Source organism: Puma concolor, chromosome A1, assembly GCF_028749965.1.
Source record: "Puma concolor isolate L17-30 chromosome A1, mPumCon1.1.hap2, whole genome shotgun sequence".
NCBI classification, from domain to species: Eukaryota; Metazoa; Chordata; class Mammalia; order Carnivora; family Felidae; genus Puma; species Puma concolor.
The window spans coordinates 125,791,685-125,819,486 of NC_141667.1; the positions used below are offsets into that span (position 1 = coordinate 125,791,685).

The 27,802-nt window shown below is 42.0% G+C and overlaps 2 protein-coding genes across 5 annotated transcripts in view; one reads left to right on the forward strand and one right to left on the reverse strand.

Moving 5' to 3' along the window:
• Window positions 1-27,802, reverse strand: part of CTNNA1 (catenin alpha 1) — a 311,490-nt gene that overhangs the window by 163,414 nt on the left and 120,274 nt on the right. The window contains exon 1 of one of the 4 annotated variants that reach the window (XM_086702905.1): window positions 12,876-12,895. The exons of 1 other annotated variant lie outside the window; for it this stretch is intronic. The gene's annotated coding sequence lies outside the window, so the exon portion shown is untranslated. Of the gene's footprint in view, window positions 1-11,894; window positions 12,156-12,275; window positions 12,421-12,875; window positions 12,896-27,802 lie in introns of those variants that run through there. 2 more of the 4 variants (XM_086702902.1, XM_086702903.1) reach the window with 2 other exon arrangements.
• Window positions 8,103-27,399, forward strand: LOC147584436 (uncharacterized). Its single transcript, XM_086716530.1, has 3 exons — window positions 8,103-8,112; window positions 11,587-12,645; window positions 27,123-27,399. The coding sequence occupies exons 1-3, from the start codon at window positions 8,103-8,105 to the stop codon at window positions 27,161-27,163; spliced, it is 1,110 nt and encodes a 369-aa protein (XP_086572656.1). The 3' UTR covers window positions 27,164-27,399.

Below are 27,802 nucleotides of genomic sequence, written 5' to 3' on the forward strand. Positions count from 1 at the left end.
CTATCTTTCTCCTTAGCTCATATAAGCATTTTGTTGCCTGTCTTTGGAATTTCCATGTTTGCTTAGATTCCCCTTGCATACACCTTTTTTTTAATTATTTTATTTTTAAGTAATCTCTACACCCAACATGGGGCTTGAACTCACAAACCTGGTATCAAGAGTTGCATGGTCTTCCAACTGAGCCACCCAGGTGCCCCACCTTACGTGCATTATTAAATTCGATTTTCTCCTATTAATCAGTCTAATGTCTATTTGGTTCTTAGTCCAGCTAGAAGGATCTTAAGGGTAAAGGAAATTCTTCCTCCCCAACAGTACAAAAGGAAATAGGGATCTTTACAAGGGAGAAATCTGGCAGATGCTAATTAATCACGTGTTTAAACTTGGCATCACCACCAGAACAATGTGACAATTGTTGAGATGCCCTCAGAAAGATACATCATCACATACATAGTACTGCCAAAAATTAAAACAATCAGACCAATCCAAACCGTAGAGCATCTACAAAACGGGCCTAAACTCTTCCAAAGTGCCAATTTGACGAGGGAGACAGAAATACTTTACGGAGACATGACAACCAAATGCAGTATGTGACCTTTTATTGATTCCTGCATTAAAAAAAAAAAAAAAAAAAAAAAAAAAACCATAAAAAACATCACTGGGACAACTGTTTGAATTTAATAGGACTATGGACTATACCATGAGATCAGTAAGTACTTCTGGGAATCTTACTAAAAGGCAAATTGTGATTTAGTAAGTCTAGGGTAGGATGTAAGAGTCTGCATTTCTCCCAAGTTCCTAAGTTCCCAGGGAGAACCAACAAGATTTTTGGACTTCTCTTTAAATGGAATTATGTTACTATATCAATGTAAAATTTCTCCTGTGACATAGAATTTCTCATGTGATACTGTAGTTAGGTAAAGGCAGTGTCTTATTCTTAGGAATTATATGCTGAAGAATTTAAGGGTGAAGTTCCCTGGTATCAACAGTTCACTATCAAATGCCTCAAAAAAAGCTTATATAAAGCAACTGAGCAAACATGAAAAATGTTAACAACTGGTGAATCTAAGTGAATTGATGAATCAAGTGCTCACTCTATTACTTTCAACTTTTCTATACAGTTGAAGATTTTCAAAAAAAAAAAAAAAAAGGTGGGGGAAAGAGCTCAGTCTAGACAGGAAAATAGTTACAATACAACAGAAAATAGTTGTAATACATCAGTGTACAAGAGGAATATCCAGGAGGGAGTCCCCAAGAGGTCAGGGAGTCCTCACTGAAGATCTCTTGTTGGGGGGGGGGGAAGGATACTGTTTCAGGCTATAAGAGGAGACAATGGCAACAAAGAACCTTGACGACTTCCAAGAACAAACATGAGTGAAAAATAGAAGATAAATATTTAAATGACAAAAAATAAGGTTTGAAGATAAGCAAAGAAATCAAAGGCATTAGAGGTTTGGGTCTTTATCTTTCCCAATTTAAAAATACTTTGGGCCCTGGGCACCTGGCTGGCTCAGTCAGAAGAGCACGTAGATTCTTGATCTCAGGGTTTTGAGTTCAAGCCCCACACTGGGTGTAGAGATTACTTAAACATATTTAAAATATATATTTTTTAATTATATATATTTATTTAATATATACACATATATATTTTTTAAATACACTGGACCCATTCTATTCTTATAGTTTACACTACTACTTAAGAAACCCTAAAACCAACCCCTCCACCCTCCAAAAAACAAAGAAGCAAACTCCACCTTTTCACAGCTACCACAGTGAATGTCAGAAGTGGCCAGAGCAGCATTTCTCCAATCTAAAGGACTTTTCCCAACAAGCAACTGAAAAGCTAAGTTATTCAAACTCCATAGGCCATAAGCCAAGCTTTTTCCTCCAAATCTTCTCCCTCTTTGGCTTTCTCCATTTCTGCTGACCAAAGATGCACCCAACCAGCTACCCTAGAAGGAGACTCTAGGCCTCTCATCCTCTTCCCTACCCCTCCTCTGTACATCAGTAAATACCTGACTCTACTAACCCTTCCTCTCTCTGGGCTCTGGACTACATTCTGGTTTAAAATATCTAGAAGTCTTCTCATTTCCAATCATTATCCAGACAGCCTAATTTATCATTATCATAGAATCCACTCCTCAAAGGCTGAGGGACTACTTCCCCACCACAAACAGGGTGAAACCCAAACTCCTGTAAACAAACCTGACTGCAACTAGCCTAACAGACTAGTCACCTACATCCACTCTGTGAAATTTTTCTCCAATGCACATTCATGTCTCCAGGCCTTTATAAAAGCCCTTTCCTCTGCCCAAAGCATCTTTCCAGACTTTTCCATCTTCCTTCAAGACTCACACAAATGTCCTCTGCTCCCACAGAAAGAACTGTTGCCTCTTTTCTGGGTTCCCCCAGCACTTCACAAGTATCTCTATTATAGTACTTGCCACACAGCACTGTCAGTGCATCTGTCTCCCAGGAAACTGGGAACTCCCCTTTGAACACAGGGACCATGGCTTTTTTGAGCATGATAACTTTCACCTAGTAACAATCTATAAATGATTAATACCTGCCTTGACTGTTTTAGGTTTCATCTAGCAACATCAGCACTTGTGGAAAGAAATAAGAAATGTCTCTTCTTACAGATTAGCAAAAATAAGTATAGACTGCTATAGCAAGACTAATAATCCCATTAGTTTGTAAACTTCTTGAGGTTAGCAAAGGTGACTTACACATTCTTAACATCTCCCAGCATGTGCTTTGAAAGGCAGACTTATTGTATTTAATTGAACCCTTTCCACTGAAGTAGAAATAAAGCAAACTAAATGCTGCCTCTGACACTGACTCAATAAAGATACCTAGAAAACATTATGTCTTTCACTGGTCTTAATGACCCCAAAGAAGCTTAAATTTCTCTCAAGTATTGCCATTTCCCTGGTTTTCCTTCCTCCTCCCAAGAGATCAAGCTCACATTTCACTTAGCCACTTCTCTGCAAAATGACAGGTTTCTAAAGATACACTTCAAAGTCAGACTACAGCTTCTCTAAGAATATGATGACCCTTAGGTCCAAGGAAGCAAGAAAATGATAAAAGATGACTGTAAGAAACCTTTACCAATTCAGAGATCCCCACAAACAGAAAACCCCATGAACACTGACTTACTCTTTCAGCTTCTGCCTTATTCACTGCACTATCATTTTTCACAAACCATGATTAAGAGTCTAGATTAATATTGAAATATTTAACATAATGAAATATTCATCATACCATAAGAGAATAGTTAACAATGCATCTTTGCTTGCAAAGAAAAGCATGTATCAGAGCTGCACAGGGTAAACAGACTATTAGCAAAGGCTCCTATCCTTCATGTCACTTGAAATGGGCCACACTGAATGCATTTCCTGAGTTATGATAGCACTTTCAGTTTTCAGAACAGTCTGCAGTTCTACCTGGTTAATAAACCAGTAGAGGATTATGTAACCTAATAATTAAACAGGCTTCCAATTCACATCTTCAATTTATGTCAAATATTAACAAAAACAAAACAAAACAAAAATGATACAATAAAACATTTTGAAAATGTAAATGATGGTCCACTTATTTATGACAATATTTAATAATGAAATCTCAGAATAAGAAAATGAGGGAAATCCACAGCTCAATACAGTTAAATGCAATAGCCAAAATTAAGCAATCCAGGATAGAACTAGTCTTTAAATTAGCAATTAAGGAATAAGACCAGTTATTTAACATTGAGATTAAACTGGATCAAATTATTCATTACAGGGGCACCTAGGTGGCTCAGTCAGTAAATGGAGGAGCGTGCTTGGGATTCTCTTTCCTCTCTCTGCTCCTCCCCCGCTTGCATGCACCCACACACGCTCTCTCAAAATAAATATTTTTTAAAAATAACAATAAATTATTCATTACAATATTTTAAGGCAAATGACAGTTTGTTTCTTCTCTAAAGCCCTGGAAGTCTCTTTTAAAAAAACTTTACAGCTTAAAATTATAACAACTTCCACAGTGTAATTCCTGCTCTTCTACTATAATTGGAACATGGGACAGACGACAAAAATTTTTAAGTATATTTACTTTATTTTTGAGACAGAGTGAGAGTGCAAGGGGGAGGGGGAGGGAAAGAGAGAAAGAAAAACAGAGATAAAGAGGCAGAGAGAATTCCAAGCAGGCTCTGCTCTGTCAGCATGGAGCCTGACTTGGGGCTGTATTCCAAGTACCATGAGATCATGACCTGAACCCAAATCAAGAGTCCAATGCTTAACCCAGTGAGCCACCCAGGCGCCCCCAGCTGACAACAAATTTTAAAACCCAGGGCACCTGGGCAGCTCAGCTGGTTAAGCATCTTTTTTTTTTTTTTTAATTTTTCCAAGTTTATTTATTTATTTTGAAGAGAGAGAGAGAGAACAAGCACGAGTGGGGTTGAGGCAGAGAGGAGAGAAAATTCCAAGTGGGCTCTGCACTTGTCAGCACAGACACAGGGCTCAAACCCACGAAGAACCATGAGATCATGACCTGGGCCAAGATCAAGAGTCAGACTGTTAACCAACTGAGCCACCCAGGCGCACCAAGCATCCAACTCTGGATCCTGGCTCAGGTCATGATCTCAGTTTGTGACAGCACATTGGGCTCTGTGCTGACAAAGCCTGCTTGGTATTCCACCTCTCCCTCTCTGCCCTTCCCCTGCTTGTGAGCACGCTCTCTCTCTCTTCTTCCTCTCAAAATACATAAATAAACATTAAAAAAAACAAATTCAAATTAAAAAAAAAATTTTTTAAACCAAATCACACTATTCATGTAATACTTGTTCCAAATGACCAATCTATATTACAAACATTTAAAATAACACTCAAGGGGTGCCTGGGTGCCTCAGTCAGTTGAGCGGCCGACTGCTGCTCAGGTCATGATCTCACAGCACGTGAGTTCGAGCCCCAGGTTGGGCTCTGTGCTGATGGCTTGGAGCCTGGAGTCTGCTTCAGATTCTGTGTCTCCCTCGCTCTCTGCCCCTAACCCACTCGCATTCTGTCTCTGTCTCTCTCAAAAATAAATAAACATTAAAAAAAATTTTTTTAAGGAACACTCAAAGTTGCCTTTCAAATCATATTTACATTATATGCATTACTCCAAACTTGAGCCACTGAAAAAGCACAAATTAAATCACTATCAAAAACTGGGGTTGATAGATGACAGTCCATCAACAAGTAAACAGAAATCATGTTAATTTCAAGCTCCATTAGAAATGGGGCTAGGGGCACACTGTCACATAGAGAAGTTTGATAGCTATGAAAATAACTAAAGAAGAAAATAATGAACATTTAGCGGTTCCAACAGAGAAAGAGCAATGTTGAAGTTTTATTTTGAAGCATGGTTATTTCTGCACATTTTGAACTTTCAATAATGCATAAATTTAGTATAGTGCTCTTGCAAGTGAGCAAACAGCATGAGACAGGGCAAGTCAAGCCAGACTGTCCACTTCCCCACACTGTTCAGCACGTTCAAGCCAGCCCACCATGTGAGGTGCTGAGCTGATCAACACACTGTACAAACACCCTTAAGGTCTGGAAGCTAGCACACTCACATCTGGGCAAATTTTAGGAACTGTTGTTCCATGAAGTGCTCACAGATGCCTGATGTATTTAACTTTTTTTCTTAAAAGAAAATAGAAGGTACTAATATGACTTAAATCCTCCAGGGGCACCTGGAGCATCTGACTCATGAGTTTCTGACTCATAATTTCGGCTCAGGTCATGATCTCTCACAGTTCCTGAGATTGAGCATGTCAAGTCCTGTCTCTGCACTGACAGAAGTGTGGGGAGTCTGCTTGGGATTCTCTCTCTCCCTCACTCTCTGTCCCTCCCCCACTCATACTCACACACATGCTCTCTCTTTCTCTCAAAGTTAGTAAACATTAAAAAAAAAAAAAAAAGACTTAAATCTGCTAACATGGACATTATAATGAAAATTCTTGAATACTTTTACTTTTTTTTAAATGTTTATTTATTTTTGAGACAGAGACAGAGCATGAACGGGGGAGGTTGAGAGAGAGGGAGACACAGAATCAGAAACAGGCTCCAGGCTCTGAGCTGTCAGCAGAGAGCCCGACGCGGGGCTCAAACTCATGGACCGTGAGATCATGACCTGAGCCGAAGTCGGACGCTTAACCGACTGAGCCACCCAGGCACCCCAGAATACTTTTACTTTTAAGGGTGTGGCTTCACAGTCACTCATGAGGAAAAAATGATTTGGGCTGAGGAAGTAATCAAACTTGAAAAAAACCTATTTTTACCTATTGTATCACTTTTCATATGCACTAAAATTCACTCTGTTATACTATTCCTTGAGTTTTAACAAACTCAAACAATTGTGTAATCACTTCAACAATCAAAACACAGGAAAGTTAAATGGATTCATTTGATTTTCACAACAGCACGTACATACAACTAAACCACAGAATAATACAAAATATTGTTAGCTTCAAGAGCTATTTTGACATCAGCTTAACACAAAGCTACAGTAATCAAAACAGTGTGGTACTGGCATAAAGACAGACATATAGACCAACAGAACAGAACAGACAGTCCAGAAAGAAATGACATTTACAGTCAAATTTGACATTTACTGTCAAATGATTTTTGACAAAGGTGTCAAAATCAGTCAATGAGGAAGACAGTCTTTTCAACAAATGGTCTTGAGTAAACTTGCGTAACCACATGCAAATGAATGATGTTGGACCATTACCTAACATCATAAAGAAAAATAAACTCAAAATGAATCAAAGACCTAAATGTAGGAGCTAAAACCATAAAACTTACAAGAAAACACAGGGTAAAAGTTTCATGACACTGGATTTGGCAATGACTTCCTGCATATGGCACCAAAGACACAGGTAACAAAAGAAAAAAATAGATAAATTGAACTTCATCAAAATGAAAACTTTTGTGTATCAACGGATACTATTACCAGAATCAAAAGGCAACCCAGAGAATGGAAGAAAGTATTTTCAAGTCATATGTGATAAGGGATTAATACTCAGAAAATAGAGAAAACTCCTAAAACTAAAAACCAAACAACAACCCAATGATGTGCAAAGGATTTGAATAGACATTTCTCCAGAGATACAGGGATGTCTAAAAAACACATGAAAGATATTCAACATCACCAATCATTAGGAAATGCAAATCAAAACTACAATGAGGGCGTGTGGGTCGCTTGGTTAAGCATCCGACCTCGGCTCAAGTCATGCTCTCACAGTTTAAGTTAGAGCCCCGCTTCAGGCTCTGTGCTGACAGCTCAGAACCTGGAGCCTGGTTTGGATTCTGTGTCTCCCTCTCTCTCTGCCCCTCCCTTGCTGATGTTCTGTCTCTCAAAAATAAATAAACGTTAAAAAATTAAAAAAAAAAAAAAACTACAATGTAATACCACCTCAAATTCATTAGGATGGCTACCATAAAAAAAAAGAAAAAAAGAAAATATCAAGTATTGGCAAAGAAATAGAGAAATTAGAGCCCTTGGGCACTGCTGGTAGGAATGTAAAGTGGTAAGTTTGACAGTTCCTCAAAAAATTAAAAATAAATGTACCCTATAATCCAGCAATTCCACTTCTGGGTATATCCAAAAGTGAAAGCAGGGTCTCCAAGAGATATTTGTACATTCATGTTCATAGCAGCATTCACAGTAGCTAAAATATGGAAGTAATCATTCATCAAGAAATGAATGAATAAGCATAATGTGGTGTGTGTATATATACATACATACGATAAAATATTATTCAGCCTTAAAAAGGAAGGAAATTTTCATATGCTACCACATGAATGAATCTTGAGGATATTATGTTAATAAGTAAAACAAGACATACAGACATAGTATATGTTAATAAGGGAATTAGTTAATAAGTAAATAGTTAATAAGTAAAACAAGACATAAAGACAAATGCTACATGATTCTTTTATGAAGTACCAAGAGCAGTCAAAGAGACAAAGTAGAATAGTGGCTGCCAGAAACTGGAGTAAGAAAGAAATGGCGAGTTCATAATGTTGTTTAATAAAAATGGGGAGTTGTTTTACTTTTACAAGATAAAAAGATTTCTAGAAATGTATGGCGGTAAGGTTGCACTGCAACATAAATGTAATTAATATCACAGAACTGTAGGCTTAAAACTAGGTAAGAGTAAATTTTAGGGACAAATGGGTGGCTCAGTCAGTTAAGCATCCAACTCTTGATTTTAGCTCAGGGTTCTGAGATTGAGTCCTGCATGGGGCTCCCCACTTGGCATGGAGCCTGCTTGAGATTTTGTCTCTCCCTCGGCCCTCCCCCACACTAGCTCTCTTAGACACACGTGCACACAATCTCTATCTCTCTAAAAAAACACAAAAGGGCACCTGGGTGGCTCAATCCGTCCAGCAACCAACTCTTGATTTCAGCTCAGGTCACAAATGAGCCCACATCAGTCTCTCTCTCCCCTGTCAGCACACAGCCTGCCTGGGATTCTCGCTCTCAAAATAAATATTTAAACTAAATCATTAATCAATGGTAGCAAATTTTATTGAATTTTTTAATGTTTACTTTTGAGAGAGACAGAGTGAGAGCCAGGGGAGGGGTAGAGAGAGAGGAAGAAGACACAAAATCCAAAGCAAGCTCCAGGCTCTGAGCTGTCAGCACAGAGCCCAACACGGGGCTCTAACTCACTGCGACATCAAGACCTGAGCCAAGGTCGGATGCTTAATCGACTGAGCCAACCAGGCACCCCATTGATAGTAAATTTTATGTTTATTTCACCACAATAAAAATTTTAAGGGAAAAAAAAAAGGAAATTCTGACACATGCTACAACATGAATGAACCTTAAAAACATTGTATCAATAAGTGAAATAAGCCAGACACAAAAGGACAAATATTGTATGGTTCCACTTTTATATGAAGTACCTAAAATAGGCAAATTCATAGAGACAGTAACTAGAAGAGAGGTTATCAGAGGCTGGGTAGAGGGGAGGATGGGAAGTCACTGTCAAATACATACAAAGTTTCTGTTTCGGATGACAAAAAAGTTCCGAAAATAGATAGTGATGATGGTTGCACATCATAAATGTATTTAAGGCCATTGAAGTATACACTTAACAACTATTAAAATGGGAAGTTTTATCTTATGTATGTTTAACTATAATTAAAAAAATATTTTAAGAGTAGCAAACCTTTTCCAAGTTAACCTCAAGAAATAATCAAAGATGGGGAGAAGATTGAGCTACACTAACACGGCTCTACAAGCAAACTAAATGTCTAATAGGGCTGATCAAAAAGAAACTACAAAATGGAATAGTAGGCGATCATTAATATGCTATATCGGTACTGTGCAATTAATCATATATCATCAGTTCTAAAGCATACATATTTCACATTTTTAAGCCTCTAACATCTGGATGGGTCTTACAATTGATGTCATTGTCTAGTATATTTGGTGGTGTTTCCTTTTTCAAAGGGATACATAAAATAAAGGTTAATCTTATCCTACTAATAGGGGAAATGTTCAAATTACGACAAATGAACAGTAGATTACAAAAGAAGACAAAGTAAAAACTAATTTTTATAAAAGTTATTGTCAATATACATACCCAAAAACAAAGATTAGAGGATGTACACCAAAACATTACCAGTGTCTATCTTTAGGTGCTATGAGCTTTATTACAAAAAACTTTTTTAATAAGGGGCGCCTGGGTGGCTCAGCCAGTTAAGCGTCCAACTTCACCTTAGGTCATGATCTTGTGGTCCATGAGTTCAAGCCCAGCTTCAGGCTGGGTGTAAGGTGGTATCTCACTGTGGTTTGAAGCACTGACTCTTGAGCTTGCTTTGGATTCTCTGTCTCCCTCTCGCTCAGCCCCTCCCTACTCGTACTCTGCCTCTCCCTCAAAAATAAACATTAAAAAAAATTTTTAAGTAAATAAATGAATAAACTTTAACAAAAAAACAAAAAAACCAGATCATGAAACTCCCCACAATAGCTGCTTACAGCTCTTAGCATAAAATTCAAACATGTGACCTGGCATTCTGCAATCTCATGTGAGGCCTTCTCCCCACCCCAAAAGTTTTCAAGATATACAGGTCTTCTCTTAGGTCTCAAGCCACATGAAGTTCATTCCTATCTCAGGACCTTCAACACAAGCAGAGGACCGTGTTCCCTTGTCCAGATCTTCACCAACACTACACACCACCACCCGCAACAACCAGTCTGTCCGTCATGTCTCAGGCTATTACTTTCTCAAAAAAAATTCCAGGACCCTACCAGATACTGCTGATCTCCACATGTGGTTTAGGTTTCCAGAAAAGTGTCTCATTCTGGGCATGCTGAGGCTGAGAAGCCCCTAGGACACTCAGCTCTCTGGTGTACAGGTGACCATGTAGGTCAGGTGACACATCCACGATAAGAAGAGAAGCTTGGACTTTAGTATCTAAGTTTGAAGACAGGGAGACTGTGAGAAGAGATTCTCACCGTGGAAAAGGCACCCCTGATCTCTCAATCACTGTCTGGAATGAAATGTTGATGATGGGAATGAAGGTGATGCCACGTCAATGGTGTGAAAAACTGAGACATGTTGGATAGAATCTCGGGCATGAGTAGACTGGAAAAAAAAAAAAAAACAACAACACACAACTGAAAAGAGCCAAAAATTTAAGGAAAACCAGAAGAGTTATGTCACAATTCCACAAACTCTTCTTCTCTTTTATGTTTCCTCCACTGACAAAACCCTACTTATGTTTCATCCAGTTCAAACGCCATTCTCTTCCAGAAGCCTTTCTGGACTTCTCCAAACAAAACTTATTAGCCCCCTCTCCATGCGTCCGCAAGTTTCTTTTATCGTTAGTAGTGTATAAAATTTGACCCATCCACAAGTACTGTTAGGGTCTGCCCTACACTACATCTAAGCTATATACCTTCCCTACATTACACTGTCAGCTCTTGGGGGGGCACAGACGACATCTTAAATCATCTGTGGGTCTGAAAGAAAAGTGGATAAAACAGTTATTTTTTAAAAGTTAAGAAGGATAAATAACTGGCGAGAGGCTATCGGTAATTTCTCCACTTTTAACATCTTATGAAACAAAATAACAATTAAATTTGTATAAATTATTTTAATTTATTTAATTAATAACAGTAATTTAACTTACATTTTCTTAAAGTAACATATACCTGTAGTGTCCTTTAAAAAGTCAGTGCCAAAAAAAAAAAAAATATCCTCTCATGGAAATGCTTATCCTGTGGCAACAATACAATGATGTAACCGTTTCCTTCAACATATATACGATATGCCCTAAGTTTATTTGGAGACTTACCATATCTTAACATAATCTTCTAAACTGTAGATTCTGTACAAAACAAACACCAAAAAAATGTTAGAGAGGCAGGAGGACATGAGGGTGTCTGCCAATCCTGGTTTGAGCCAACTGCCGCCTGCATTGTTGGGAAGCCATTCCTGCCAAGCCAGGGTCAGGCATTCGGTCCACATTTGTTCCAACAAGTGCTTCACACACGCACACTCCTTTAAAAGTCCACAAGAAAGACTCCAACGCCACCCGTGAATACCAGAACTAACCAGAGGGAAGTACGTCCTATTAACCAGCACGAATAGACTGAGTAATTGCACAACAAAGGTTAACTTGGTACACGCCAAAAGTCCACTCGGGTGTGGCGCACCTTCCCAGCCAGACCCAGTCCGAGAAAGACAGCACTGCACTCGCACATTCGCCCCGGCCGCGCGTGCGGGAGCTCGGGCTCCGCAATCCTCACGTCCACCCGCCAGCCAAGTTTCGGAGGCGGGGGAGGAGGGTGCGACCACGGAAACCACAAACCACAATCACTTCACAGGAAAGCTCAACTCTCCGCCACTCCCGTACCGGAAACAGCGCGCAGCCTCCGCTCCACAAGGAAGGCGGCCGAGGGGGTCGGGCGCGCGCGCCGAGTCGGCCGCGACAAAGTTTAGAAACCGGGAGAAACTTTCCCGGGAGGAAACGGCGCGTCCGCGCGGGGGCTGCAGCTCGCTCCGCTCCAGCCACTGCGGCCCATCAACTTCCCCAGCGCCAGGAAGAGGCGGCCCCGCCCGCTCGCCCCTCCAGGGCGCAGGCCGGGGGCCCCGCAAGAGAAACCGGTCGGGCGCCGCACCGCAGCCCTTCAGAAGCCCGATTCAGGGCGGCGTCGCGGAGAAGACCGTGGCCGGCCCGCCCACAAGAGGAGCCCCTCAGCCCGGGTGCGGAGCCCGCGTCCGCCTGAAGAGTTACCTGCGGCGAGTGGGCGAGCGCAGGAAGAATTCCCGAGGCCCGAAGCCGACGGCCGCCGCTTTGTCTCCCTCCAGTCCGGCTCCGAAGAGGAAATGGGCAGCGCGGCGCCCCCGCCCCCCGCCCGCGGCCCCGGCCCCGCCCGCCCTTCCCGGCACCTCCCTCCGGCGCGCTCTTCCCGGCGCCTCCCGCCGTCGCCCCGCTTTCCAGGCCCTCGCTTTGGGGGTGAGGTCCCGACGGAGAGACGTTGGCGACGCCGAGGCGGGACCCCCAGGAGGACCTCTTGCTCTCCGCCCTTTACCCCTGAGTTACTTCATCCCAAGGCTCCAGTGGGCTTTCGGGCCGGGAGTGACACCCATCCCCGCTCCGAGAAGTAAGTAGGAGGAGCGGTGACTCCTGGAACAGCCCGCGAGCGGGGGAGGGCAGGTGAGTCACTGCTCCGCGCACAGGTGAGTCTCCCGGCGCTGCCCGCGCTGGCCCCACCCCCCAGCCGGTGGCTCAGGGACCGGGCGAGGCGACGCAGTCCTGTGGACGCTCCTCTGAGGAGTGCCACAGGTGCTCCCGAGTAACAGTCTTCCAGAAAAGTAGTCTAGGCCCACTCACTGATTTTACGGAAGGAAACTGGCCTCACAGCTTGAGGCGGAGTGGAACTAGAATCCGACTCCAGGGACCTTATAATGTGAGGTGGAAGGCCTCCTTGAAATCACCTAACTCATCCCCTCACTTGACAGATCCGGAAGCCAAGATCCCTCCGGTTGAAGGACAAGGAACATGTCACAGCAGGAACCCCTCTTGTGATTGCCTCCTGCACACACAGACACACACTTGATGGACCTGGCTTTTATCCCTACCCCTCAAGCCATTTAGGGAATGTTCATCCCCACCCTTCCTTATCTTCCTGGTGAATGCTCTAAAATAACTTCAAAACAAACAAAACAAAAAACGAACAAAACAATTACATATTCACTGTCAGCCTGATTTAAAAAAAAAAAAAAAATACCTAAAGGTTTCAACTCCTTCCTCCTGGGGTGATGAACAAGGTTGATTTCAGTATTGGCCTAGAAATCCAAAATAATGCAAGACCCAATACCCACTGCAATCTTGGTGCTGAGCACTGAGTAGGGTACTAGGGAGACTGCCCACAACATGTTTACCCTTTACTACTCACATCTCCTTCTCCCCCAGGGAATACAAACTCCTGGAAAACAAAACCTGTATTTCCTCCCAACACCCCAGCTCAATGCTCATCCCCTAGACAGTGCCAAGTTAACATCTACAGGTGAATGTGCCCACGGTAATTCAAAGCACTCTGGGTTTCTGCTAGGTAAGAGATGTGGACAAGGCACAATAGAGGACCATGAAGGGAGAGAACAAACTTCAAAGAGAAAGAGAGACCTTAACAAGCCATTCTTGCCCCAATACACCCCATTCTCTTTCTGTCTTCAGAGTCTTTGCTCCTGTAGTCTCCCTTGCCTGGAATGCCATGGCTTCCCCCCACTACCACACTTGGCTACCTCAGAACATAGTAATCAATCAATAAATATCTGTTTGAACCAACAAGAGACAGTTAAGGGATTATACTCCATACCTTTGTATATCCATCACTTCACTCAGGAGCAGCTACTTAACTTGTGAGTCCCCTTGTTCAAAAATTATTAACAATTTCAAGACAGCAGAGTATTCATGAAGCCATTCTAAGCATAAGGCCCTACTATAGGTTTAATATTTATGTCCCCAAAAGTTCATATTTTGAAAACCTAGTGCCAAAACTCATGGTATTAGGAGAGGGACTTTGGGGAGGTGACTAGGTCATAAGGGTGGAGCCCTCTGGAATGGGATTAGTGCCCTTATAAAAGAGGCCCCAGAGACATCCCTTGCCCCTTCTGCCATGTGAGGACACAGCAAGAAGGCTCTATGAACCACAAAGAGAGGAAGAGAACTCTCACCAGAATGTTACCATGCTGATACCTTGATCTTGGACTTTCCAGTCCCCAGAACTATGAGAAAGGAATTTCTCAGTCTGTGGTATTTTGTTATAGCAGTGCAAAGGCCTTAAAGATGAAAGTGCAAGGGTTGTTTTGAGAAGAGAAGGGTCAGGTGACAAAAAGGATATGCTAAGGGACTTGCAGTATGCCCTGTAAGCTAGGGGAGTCAGCTTTCTACCTCTGAGAAACCTTGAAAAGCTTACCAGGAAGACTTGAGCTTTCACCGTGTCCCAGGCACTTCCTTTGTGCCAGGTGGTGGGGGAGCCATGACACGATAGAGAATAAAACTACCCTGATGCTCTTCTCACACAACTTAAAATATAATGGAAGAGACAGCTATTAAAACAGGTAAAACTATAACAAGGAAGTCAAGTGTGAAGATAGAAGAGAGATAGAAGTAGATATGAGGGGGAAATTAACCTAGGCTGGGTTCAGCGACCTGAGGAAGTGACCTTTATGTTATGACCCACGCCGGTCATACTTTAGCACTCACCTCTCTACCAAAATTGCTTTCATCAAGGTCTCTGATAACCTCCATGATGCCAAATCCAGTGGTCAGTCTCGTGCACAGTTGACTTTTACCATCATCATTACTTGATCACTCTCCTTCTTCACACACGATCTTCATTGGGCCTCCAGGACACTAGGTTCTTCTGAGTTTCTTCAGCATCCCTAGCTGCAACTTCTTATTCTCCTTTGGAGATTCCTTCTAAATCCTCCCAACCTTTAAATGTTAGAGCAGCAGTTCTCAAAGTGCACTCCAAGGACTCCTGAGTCCCTTTTTTTGGGGGGGGCAGGTAGTAAGGTGAAAACTATTTTCATAATAATATTAGAATATCATTTGCCTTTTTCACTCCCAGTCTTTCATGGTGTACACTATAGTGTTCCAGACGACATGATGTATCATATGGCATCACACAGAATGCAGAAGCAGATGGAGAATCCAGTTACCTTTTATTAAACCAGACAGTTAAAGAGATTTGCAAAAATGCAAATAATAATGACACTTCTCCCTAAATTTCCTTTTGTTTTCGACATTGTCATTTTGCTTTAAAAGATGTTATTGATGATAATGTAATAATACAGTAAATATTGACAGACAAAACTCACATAAACAAAAGCTCTTTGAGATCCTCAAAAAGTTTTTAGAGTGTAGAAGATTCTTGAGATCAAAAAGTTTAAGAACTGATGTTACAGTGTCCCAGGATCCATCCTTAGACCCTTTTGTCTGCCATAAACCCATTGGCAACCTCATCCAATCTTTTGGCATTAAATATGCTGACAATTCCAGGTTTATGATGCAACCTGAACCTTTCCCTTGAATTCTAACTCCCATATTCATTTCCCTACTTGATACCTCCATTTGGATACCTAGTAGGCATCTAGACATTTCACTTTATATGTCTATATGTCTAAAACTGATTTCCTGACAACTGTCCAAACCTGCTGATCCCACAGTTTACTTCCTTTCATTAAATGGCAACTCCATTCGGGGCGCCTGGGTGGCGCAGTCGGTTAAGCGTCCGACTTCAGCCAGGTCACGATCTCGCGGTCCGTGAGTTCGAGCCCCGCGTCGGGCTCTGGGCTGATGGCTCAGAGCCTGGAGCCTGTTTCCGATTCTGTGTCTCCCTCTCTCTCTGCCCCTCCCCCGTTCATGCTCTGTCTCTCTCTGTCCCAAAAATAAATAAAAAACGTTGAAAAAAAAAAATAAAAAAATAAAAAAAATAAATGGCAACTCCATTCTTCTAGTTGTTTAGGCCAAAAACCTTGGAATCATCCTTGACCATGTTCTTTTCCTCACACATTTTATATCTGATTACTCAACCAATCCTGTGCCTCTACCTTCAAAATGTAGTGTGTGTGTGTGTGTGTGTGTGTGTGTGTGTGTGTGTGTGTATTTTATACCATTTCCACTGTTAACATCCTGAATCAAGCCATCATTATCACTTACTTGAATTTCACAGAAGCCTCCTAACTGGTCTCCTTACTTTCGCCCTTGCCTCCCACAGTCTACTCTTATTTCAGCAGCTGGAGTGATTCTGTTAAAATATAAGTCCATACATGTCACTCCTACTCTGCCCAGAATCCTCCAATGGCTCCTATCCCACCCAGAGGAAAAGGCAAGGTCCTTATAAGGGCCTGCAGACCTTACCTGCTCCTACACATTTCTCTGACACACTGGCCTCTTTACTATTCCTGGAACCCATCAGGCAGGCTCTCCCCTTAGGGCCTTTGCTTTCTGCCTGGAATGCTCTCCTTCAAATAACTGCCTGACTCACACTCTCTCACCTCCCCCAGGTCTAGGCTCAGCTGTCACTTTTTGAGGGAGGCCTCTTGGCCACCCTATTTAAAATTGCAACCATTTCCTACAACATCCCCATCCCTCTTTCCTTGCTTTTTATTTCTCCTTAGAGTATATCACCATCTGACATATAAAGTCATACTTATATTTATATTTATATTTATATATTTGTTTTTTAACTTATTGTTTTCTCCTGTTTTCCACCAGAATTTAAGCCTCATGAGGGTGAGAATTGTTGTCTATTTTATTCAGTGCTATGTCTTTGATGCCTAGAATAGTGCCTGGTACATAGCAGATCCCTCAATAAATATTTGTTGAATGAATGAAAGAATGAATAAGTGGGACCTTAAAAAAAGACAATGACAAAATGGATAGGGAGGGAAGGAAAGAGTTTGATTCTAGACCAAGGGACAAGGAACTTTGAACGTCCTGAGTCCCATTACAGGAAAAGAAGTTCTCTGATTTAGGAGCTGGTGAGGTAAGCAGAGGCCAGACTGGAGAGGGCTTTTTAAGGCTTCACACTTTACTACGAGGGGAAGGGGACACTACAAAGGATTTTACACAAAGAGATAATATGGTCTTATTTTGTTTTTAAAAATTTTGCTTTGGAAGAAAGCAGATTGTAAAGCAGTGCACATAATACCCTATTTATGTTTGAACAACATATACATATCCATTTTAATGCTCTTTCCTCATAGCTGCTAAGCCATTTAAAACATATCATCTGTTCAGAACCCTCCAGTTTGTCCTATCTCACTCAGAATAAAATCTACAAGATCTTGCCTAGCAACCTCAGACCCATCTTTGGCTTTTCCCCTACATCTTTCCCTACTGCCCTGTACTTTTCCATAACACATCAAGCACTTTCCTGCCTCATGGCCTTTGCGTTTCCAGTTCCTTATGCTTGGAATGGTCTTCCCCCCATAGCATTTTATCTCACCCCATGGCTTCATTCAGATCTCAAAGGTCTCCTTGTTCAAGCGGCATTCCCTAACTGCCCTTCATAAAATACCACTAGCACCCACTTCCCTCCCCTACCCTCTCCATTATATTTCGTATTTTTTAAAGATATTTTTAAATTTTAATGTATTTTTTTTGAGAGAGAGAGAGAGAGAGAGAGAGCGCGCACATGAGTGGGGGAGAGAGGCAAAGGGAGAAAAAGAGAGAATCTTAAGCAGGCTCCTTGATCAGTGTGGAGCCAGATGAGGGGCTCAGTTCCATGACCCTGGGATCATGACCTGAACTGAAATTGAGATTTGGACACCCCACCACTGAACCAGCCATGTGTCCTTCCATTTTATTTCTTTATCCTACTGTACTTCATAGCACTAGTCACCACCTAATACATTATATGAGTACTTATTTACTATCTGTCTTCTCCATTAGAATGTAAGTGTTGTTAAATCAGGTAAATTTTTCTGTTCATTGTTGTGGTTCCAGCACCTAGAACTGTGCCTGGCAGATAAGAGGTTCTCAGTTGAATGAATGGTTACAATTGTGTAACAATACACAGCAAAGTTTTGTGATTACATGCTGGGAGAGGAGTTAAGAGCACTTTTAGGTTTTCTGTATATAGAATAGTATATAAGGGTAGTGCATGGAAAAAAGTGGATAGATTTGGGACCTATGCAAAAGGACAGAAGATCCTCAGTCTTGCCAGTAGATTGGATATGGAGCTTTCTAACTTGATCAGCTGAAGAAATTATGGTGCCACTGACCCAGATGGAGAGGTCTGGAGGTAAAGGAGGTACAGATAGCGTGGAAAACAATGCAGACAAAGAGCTGTTTTCTGTCATGCTTAGTTTTAGTACCTACCAGACATCTAAGAAGAGATATCCTGTAGACAGCAGTATATCCAAATCTGAACTCAGGAAAGGCCGAGTGGAGATAGAGGTATGGGACTCATCTGCACCTGGAGAACGTGCAGAAAGAAAAAATGGAGGCCCAAGATCAACTTTTAAGAGAAAGAAGAGCTAGAACGGGAGACCGAGTTCCCTTCTGCAGCCCCAGAGCCCTCCTTTTCCTTTCCTACATCATGATCTTGTCAATTTCCTGCGCCCTCTACTTGGAAATCTCTTTGCCCTAACTCTTCATCTTGCCTCCTTCTTTTTCTTTTTTTTTTTAAATTAAATATTTTATTTAGTGTCTGTATGCTGGATTTTTTAGATCACTTACACTGTTTTTTCCCCAATCTTTTCAGCCATTTTTAAAATATTTTATTCTTTTTGGAACAGTTTTAGGTTCATGACAAAATTGAGAGAGGTAGAGATTTCCCATATAGACCTTGTATCCACACATTCATAGCCTCCCCCATTATCAGTGTTCCCCACCAGAGTGGTACATTTGTTAAAACTGATGAGCCTATATTGACCCATCATAATCACCCAAAACCACAGTTTACATTACATTTGACTCTTGGTGTATATTCTATAGGTTTGGACAAACGTGTAGTAACATGTATCTGTCATTATAATACTGTACAAAGTATTTTCACTGTCCTGAAAATCTGCTATGCTTTGCCTATTCATCCCTGCCTCTGCTTCTCATTCTTAAGGACCAATTTTGACATCGCCTGGTCAGAGAGGCCTTCCCTGACCACACCCCCACACCCCAGCCACTCTCTACCACATTACCTTATTTCTACTCTCTATAGCACTCATCCCTCTCTAGAATTGCCTTGTTTGTCTACTGATTTATTTTCTGTCTCCTCCATTAGATTCTAAGTTTCATGAGGACAGGAATCTTTCTGACTTTTTCACTTCTCTGCTTCTGCATAGTACCTGGAACATAAAATGCACTTTAAAAATATTTGCAGGGTCGCCTTTATTGGCTGGCTCAGTCAATAAAGCATATAACTCTTGATCTCATGGTCGTGAGTTTGAGCCCCTTGTTGGGTACAGAGATTATTTAAATAAAACTTTACAAAATATATTGGCAGAAAGAATGAGTGGCCATAGATATGGGAGGAAAACCAAGTGGCAGTGAAGCCAAGAAATTGTTCACTAATGTCAATTGATGACATTTGGGTTGAGGCTTGCATTTAGTTAACCTTGCATTAAGGTTTCAACTTAGTTCAGGTTGCTGAACATAGAGCGCATAATCATGAGGGTTAAACTACACTAAGAATGTAATAGAAAAACAATGAAAAGAATCAGCAAGGCTTTATGGAATATTCTAAAAAGTTACACAAAATAATGTCAACATGTCAATAAAGATGAACTATCAGAGATCATTTTGGAGACTCTCTACATTATGACAGTTTTGTTATTATTTTTCTACATTGGACTGGTTAAATATCTTCACAGTTTGCAAAGCACTTTTCCAGGATATTATCTCATGGGAGGCACTTCACAACCCTTAAGGAAGGTAAAACCAAATGAGTGAAGTTCCAAAACTGATGAAGATGAGAACTGGCTTGGCAGCCTTGGAATGAAAAGTTGGAAAATCTTTACCTCTTGTTGTGGCCGTGAAATAATGAACACACACACACACACACACACACACACACACACACACACACACACACACGACCACCACCAATATTAAGTCCCATAGAAGAGATCAAAGTGACTCTTGGCTTAACCTGAAGAAAGCTAACAAAGAAGGTCAGATTTGGACAAGAGTCAATAAAAACTAAAGGTAAAACCACTGTGTAGGACCACATGAGGGTCAAAGACAAATGAATGCCTGATGGCCCTGATTGCCTATTTCTCTCCAGACAGGTGGGGGGAAAGCAGTAAAGCCCTGCCACCCTGGAAGCTTTGTCTATTATTCCTCATTTCTGTATAGCTCAGTAACTCACAACTCAGGCTGCACATCAGAATCACCTGGAGAGTTTTTGTTTGTTTTTTTAAGAGAGTGCAAGCACCAAATTGGGGAGAGGGGCAGAGGGAGAGAATCCTAAGCTCCGTGCGGAGCCTGACACAGGGCTCAATCCCATGGCCCTGGGATCATGACCTGAGTTGAAACTAAGGGTTGGACACTTAACCAACTGAGCCACCCAGGTGCCACTGGAAATCTTTTTAAAATATGATACCTAGGGGGTGCCTGGGTGGCTCAGTCAGTTGAGCATATGACTCTTGATTTCAACTTGTGAGCTCACAGTTCCTGAGATTGAGCCCTACATCAGGCTCTGGGTGACAGCGTGAAGCCTGCTTGGGATTCTCTCTCTCATTCTCTCTGCCCTTGCCCCACTAGTGTTCACACAATCTCTCTCTCTCTCTCTCTCTCTCTCTCTCTCTCTCTCTCTCTCTCTTTCTCTCTCTCTCTCAAATAGGGTACCTGGGTGGCTCAGTCAGTTAAGTGTCTGTCTTTGGTTTAGGTCATGGTGTCACATTTCATGAGTTCAAGCCCCGCATCAGGCTTTATGCTGATAGCGCGGAGCCTGCTTGAGATTCTCTCTCTCCTCTCTCTCTGCCCCTACCCTGCTTGCATTCTCTGTCTCAAAATAAATAAATAAAACTTTCTTTTAAAAATTAAAATAAACTAAAAAAAAGCGTCATTAAAGAAAATATATCATACCCAGCCACCACCACCAGAAGCAGGGATTCAACTCTTCCTAGGTAGGGACTAAGCAATTTTTAAATCTCCCAAGTTGATTCTAATATGCAGCCAGAGTTGAGAAAACACTGATAACTATTCTAAGCCCAGACAGAAAACAAAGTCAAGTCAAGTATACTTACAACTCACTCATTAATTCATTTGCTCATATAATAATAATTACTTTAGGGGCACCTGACTGACTCAGTAAGTAGAGCATGCAACTCTTGATCTCAGGGTCATCAGTTCGAGCCCCACATGGAGTGTAGAGATTACTTAAATAAATAAAACATAAGAAAATTATTTTAAGACTCCATAACTGAAAATAATAATAGCTCATAGCTAACAAGTCTTTGGTATATGCCAAGCTTTGTGCTAAGAACTTCATGTGTCACCCAAGCCTCTCAACAATCCTGAAACAGTTACTACTTTTTTCCTCATTCTATGGATGAGAAAACATAGACTCGGGTCACACTGGGAATATGTGACAGTGCTAGGACCCAAATCCCCCAGAATCCAGAACCAGACTCTTAACGACCCCCACTTAGCCTCTGAATATCAATGCCTTGTAAAAACTTTTTGTTGAAAAGCCAAATTCAAACAGTTTTCATGTCAAGACTACATCATGATGGAAATAATTTAAATTCCAGGTTCTTAAGCTGTATGCATTTTGTCTTTTTGCATAGGTCCAATTTGTCAAATGGGGCTGGCTGGGGTCTTGGGGGTGGGGGGAGGCCAAGAGCTCACTTGTCTCTCTTAGGTTTGTTTTTTTTTTTTTTAATGTTCTTATTTTTGAGAGAGAGAGAGAGAGAGAGCGCTGCACGCATGCATACGAAGACAGGTGAAGGAGAGACAGACAGAGGGGGACAGAGGATCAGAAGCGGGCTCTGTGCCGACAGGAGAGAGGCTGATGTGGGGCTTGAACCCACAAACCAGGAGATCATGACCTGAGCCAAAGTCACACTCTCAACCATCTGAGCCATCCAGGTGCCTCCACTGGGTTAAGTTTTAAATAAAAAAATCAGGGCGCCTGGGTGGCTCAGTTGGTTAAGTGTCCAACTTCAGCTCAGGCCATGATCTAACGGTTCATGAGTTCGAGCCCCGCGAGTTCGGGCTCTGTGCTGACGGCTTGAAGCCTGCTTTGGATTCTGTGTCTCACTCTCTCTCTCTACCCCTCCCACTCATGCTCTCTCTCTCTCTCTCTCTCTCTCTCTCTCTCTAAACAGTAAACATGAAAAAAAATTTTAATAAATAAAATAAAAACATCAAACTAAGGCCCTTGACACTTATACCACATGTGTAAGGTTCTCTTTATTCATGCTATTCATCTTCCCTGCAGAAAGTAAAATCAAGATTTAGTTCTTAAAATCAGTCAGCAGCGGGTGTTCATGATTCTCTCCTCTCTGATATGATCAAAGATGTGTACACAAAAACAAACACTTCCCTCCCCTTTCGTGCTCATATTTTTGTTGATGACAATGGAAAAGGGAACTTGAAAGGAAAAAAGTTAAAGACTGTGACAACGAAGCAAAATTTTATCTAAAAATAAGTCTTTTAAAAAGGGGAGAGAATGGAGGAGTGGGGATGGGCTTTATTCTTCTCTTGAAGAGTATCAGTGGGCTTTATTATGAAAACCTGGTTCTTTGTATTCACTATTCTAAAAATTCTTTTTTTGTCTGGCATTTTTAGATTTTCATAGGAGTATGAAAAGTGCGATCAAAATAAGAATTGTTTCATTGTAGCATAAATGGAATTGAACTATTACACTTTAGATCTCAGATGTATTGGTGAATGAGTCATGTGTCTCCATTCATTGCTTCTGTTGCCTGACAACAATTTTTCTAGATTCTAAGAAACTTTGAGGAAAATAAAATCCACTGGAACAAAGCAGAGAGATACATCTGCCAGGAATCTTTACATGCTCCTGTAGGTCTGCATACAAGCATTCTGCATACAGGAGAACTTAAAATGGAAGCCAAGTCAGCCTTTGCTTTTTGTTTACCCAGAATGAATCTGATTCTGGGTTGACTGGACTCTACTGGGCTGAGTAGGCCATGGGATTCCCGGACTACAGGAGCTCCCAGTGGAGCATGGCAAACCTACAATCTGGACTGGTTCTTACCGGTCTGGCTTCTTTATTTCTTTAATCACAATAAATCACTCTTCCATCTGCCTAGGAGCCTGGCAGAAACCTGCCCCTCTATCACTGAAGACAATTATCATATTCATTTGTCCATTCATTTGTTCAATCAACAAATATTTCAGAGCACCTATTATATGACACACATTGTACTAGACCCTGGAGATACAGTAGTGAGCAGCCCTCATGAAATTTACATTCTAGAAAAGGAGAAAGACAGTAAGGTAACAATTAAATGGACAATATGATTTCAAATAGAGTAAATATTAAGAGTGATGTGGAAGAAGCATGCTCATTTAGATAGGTCAGGAAAGGCCTCACTAAAAAGATGGTGTTTGAGCTGAGACTTGAATGACCAGAAGAGCATGGTGATGGAGCCAAATGTCCCAGAGGAGGAAACTGCATGTGCAAAAGCCCCAGGATGGGAATAAGCATGGCATATTCAAGGAAGAAAAGGAAGGCCATTGTACTGAGGGGTAGTAAATGAGGAAAAGAGTAGCACTAGATAAGGCCACAAAAGTAGGCAGGAGCCAAATCAGTGGAAGGCTCTGTAGGTGACAATAAGGAGTTTGGATTATCCTTTTAAAGCAGCAGGAGGCTCCCAGGGGATTAAGAATTGGAGTGAAAATGATCTGATTTGTATTTTTAATTATTTTTTTAAGTTTATTTATTTATTTTGAGTGAGAGAGTGAGAGCAAGAGAGAGAGAGAGAAGGGGAAGATACAGAGGGAGAGAGAGAATCCCACGCAGACTCCGCACCAGTGGGGAGCTTGATCCCACAAAATGTGAAATCATGGGGCGCCTGGGTGGCGCAGTCGGTTAAGCGTCCGACTTCAGCCAGGTCACGATCTCGCGGTCCGTGAGTTCGAGCCCCGCGTCAGGCTCTGGGCTGATGGCTCAGAGCCTGGAGCCTGTTTCCGATTCTGTGTCTCCCTCTCTCTCTGCCCCTCCCCCGTTCATGCTCTGTCTCTCTCTGTCCCAAAAATAAATAAATGTTGAAAAAAAATTAAAAAAAAAAATGTGAAATCATGACCTGAGCCCAAGAGTCAGAAGCGCAACCAAGTGAGCCACCCAGGTGCCCCTGATTTGCATTCTTAAAAGGTCACTTTGAGGTGCCTGGCTGGCTCAGCCAATAGAGAATACAACTCTTGATCTAGGGTCATGAGTTCAAGCCCCACATTGGGAGTGGAGCCTATATCATTAAAAATAAATAGTAAGTAAATAAATAAATAGTCACTTTGTTGTATTAAAAATGGAGTGTAAGAGAACATAAGTGAATGCCTATCATCATTCATTCATCTATTCATATATTCAGAATATTTTTTGGGTGCCTAATTGCCAGGCAATGTGCCAAGCACTGGAAATCATGGTGACAAAAGCATTATTCCTCCCCTCAAGGAGCTTACAAGACCATTGGAGAGACACAGGAGTACATAGTCTCTTATAATGAGCTAAGTGTTGTGCTGGGAATAATCTCCATGTGACATGGGAACCCAGAAGACTTCATTCATTCATTCATTTAGTAAATACTTATGTGCCCAGGTCTTAAGATACAATGGTGAACTAAACAGACAAGGCACATATCCCCATGGTGTTTACAGATTAGTGGAGGAGATACACCAATTAAACACACAGACCTATCATTACCCATTGTGATCTGACCTATGGAAGACAAATGATGTGACTGTATAGGAGGGGAGCCTGGTATAGTCCGGGAGGGCTCAGGAACCCTGAAGCATGAGCTGCAGCTATGTATTTTAAGTAGAAATTTTAGGTAGAAAAGGAGAGGAAGATTGTCAATTATACCTCAATAAAGCTGGGGAAAGAGTAGGGAGAGAGTACTGTGGGCCAACCCCAGCTAGGTGGATTGGGAAACACTGTCTGACATCTAAGCTGAGTCCTGAAGGATAAGTAGAAGTTAGCCAGGTGAGGGGAGTTAGAGGGGGGAAGAGAAGGCATTCCGGGACGATAGAATGGCCTATGCAAAGACATGGAGGCAACAGAAAACACACCGGATTCTGGAAAAAAGCCAAGTGTTCAATATGGCTGGGCTGTATAGTAGTAAGGCACAGCAAGATTAAAGAGAATGGAGAGGTAAAGCAGGATTAGAATCTTTTGAACTTCATTCTGAGGGCAGCAGGAAACTGCTAAAGGACTTCAAGCAGGAGAAAGACCAGGCCCAATGAAGTATTAGGAACTTCTCTGGACACACAGAGAAAACTGGCTGTGCCCTTACAACCTGCCATACTTTATCTAGAAGAGATCTTACTGAAAGTAGGTGTTAGGCTTTCATGGAAATCCCTCTTCAGGCTTTCTGAGCTGAGGGAGGGCTAGTTTAGCAAATGAGTTTGGCCACCCTATTTGGCCACTCTATTACTGCCTCTTCCCACTGTCCACAGCCCAGCACAGGACCAGCAGGATTAATGAATTCAAAAGACATCTGCTGGTTGTGCTGAGCAACAACTTATCTGGGTCTCCATAACTGGGCACACCAGGGAACCCAGTTTCCTCTAGCCTCATGGGCCATAATGTGGTGGACAGAGCAAGGGCCCTTCAGATATCAATGGTTTATTCCTTTCATTCATTTGCTTAAGGTGAGGTTATGGACAACCCTCCCCCCGCCACATGCACACCCAGACTAGTATCATTTGCACTCAGCATTTTGCTTTCATCTTGAACTTCCAGCCAAACATCTAGCTCTCTAGACCAAAGCCATTTTAGCCTGGTAGGGGGCAATGTCTTCTGATTGCTCTGCCCTCCAAGGGGTCTTTAGATTCAGGGGTGGGGGAAGGTGTCCTGTGTCTCCTTGAGACTAAGGCCCAGGACACCAGGGTGAGATTTCCAAAATGTTGCCTAGGTGCATCCTTCCTGCCTCAGATGGCTTCCCATTGTTACAGGATAAAATCTAAACAATTTAGCCCAGCCTACAGGGCCCTTGGGAACACCCCCTTCCATGAGCTGTCCCCCTGCCTAGAGGGCCCTTTCCCCAGATATCCCTGTGATGGTACCTTCTTATCATTCGAGTCTCAAATTAAATGGTACCTTCTCAATTTGGCCTCCCTGAGAACCCACTCTAAGATAGCTGGATAGTCACTCTCTATCTCATCATCCCACTGTATTTTCTTCATAGCATATGTCACCATCTAAAATTAGTTGTTTATCTACTTGCTGATTGTTGGTCTTCTCCCTCTAGGATGTGGCCTGACAGCTTGGCTCTTGTCTGCTGCTTGGTTCTTGTTCACTGTTTCATCCCCAGTATCTAGAACAATGTCTGGCACATAGTGGTGCTGAATGAATGAACAGTCCTGGCCTATCTTCATCCTACTCCATCCCTGCAGTGTTCCCTAAGCTTTGGAGGGATGGAGGTGCGTGGAGGTCTTCAGACCTGCCTTGCTAATGATAGCCCCTAATGCCTACAACCTGGAACGACTTTCCTCCCTTCCTGGCCACAACCTCCTCACTTCCACACTTATTTTCCCTTTTCTTCCTCGTCATTCATGGACTCCCATGGATAGGAGTACAGGAGAATGCTCACTATCAACTCTTGCAGGATTAAACAAAGAGGCCCAGAAAAGTGACAGCTAAAGTTTGCACAGTGCTTCCCACCCCTCCAAGCATGTCCTCAAACTTTATCTCACTATGGTCTATGGGGAAGGGAAGTAATTTTTATCCTATCAGCGAGACTCAGAGAGGTCCAGCAGCCTGCCCAAGGAGTGAGTTGCTCTATTAGCAGTGCCTTTATTCTGCTATTTGGGAGCTCTTAACATGCTCATCCAAGATTTAGTTGCTAAGCTCCTAGGACGTGTGTGTAATTGTTGTCTAAAATACAGAACAGCAGAATGTGTAATTAGGTGCTTTTAATAAAGCCCTTTTGGATGATGCAGATGCTGATGCTGATGATGCTGAAGATGATGGCAATTTTTGATAATGATGACAATGAAGATGCTATCCTTGAAGACAAGGACCAGTAGGGAGCCCTTCTCTCAGAATGGAGCCAGAGCCAGCACCACGGGCAAAGGGCTGATCAGGATGCAGCACTGCCTAGCATGTGATCTGAACTGGAGTTAGGCCACCTGTGACCTCCTCAGGGCTCCATTCTAATTGTTTGTGTGGCCTCACCAAGTGTCAATTTCCTCACCTCTAAATGGAAAGATTACCTGACTCTCATGGTTGTCGGGAGGCTCTTTGGAAGTAACCAAACAGGCTTATTATCACCGAGCCTTTATCACAGTAAATGCTTTGTGGTTATACCAGCAAATTCTTACAAACAGCATACTTTAGGACAGGTAATGTTCTAAGCACTTTATATATATTAGCTCATTTATGTAACACACTATAAGGTAGGAATGAACATCATCACCTCTGTTTAATAGAGAAACTAAGGCACACACCGGGAAGTAGAAAAATTTGACGATGATCACAGAGCCAGAAAGTGCCAGACCTGGGTGTTGGACCAGGTGTGAGTCCAGAGGCATCACACAGCCGTGGTGACCATGGAGACACACTGCTCAGATCTCCCTTTGAAAGAACTGTTGCGGTGGACAGAGTTGGGCCACCTTGAGAC

Bases quoted from the DNA above. Each gene is read 5' to 3' on its own strand.
- LOC147584436 (XM_086716530.1), top strand. The intron at 12,646-27,122 runs GTAAGTAGGAGG...TGGATGATGCAG, and splicing joins ACCCATCCCCGCTCCGAGAA to ATGCTGATGCTGATGATGCT.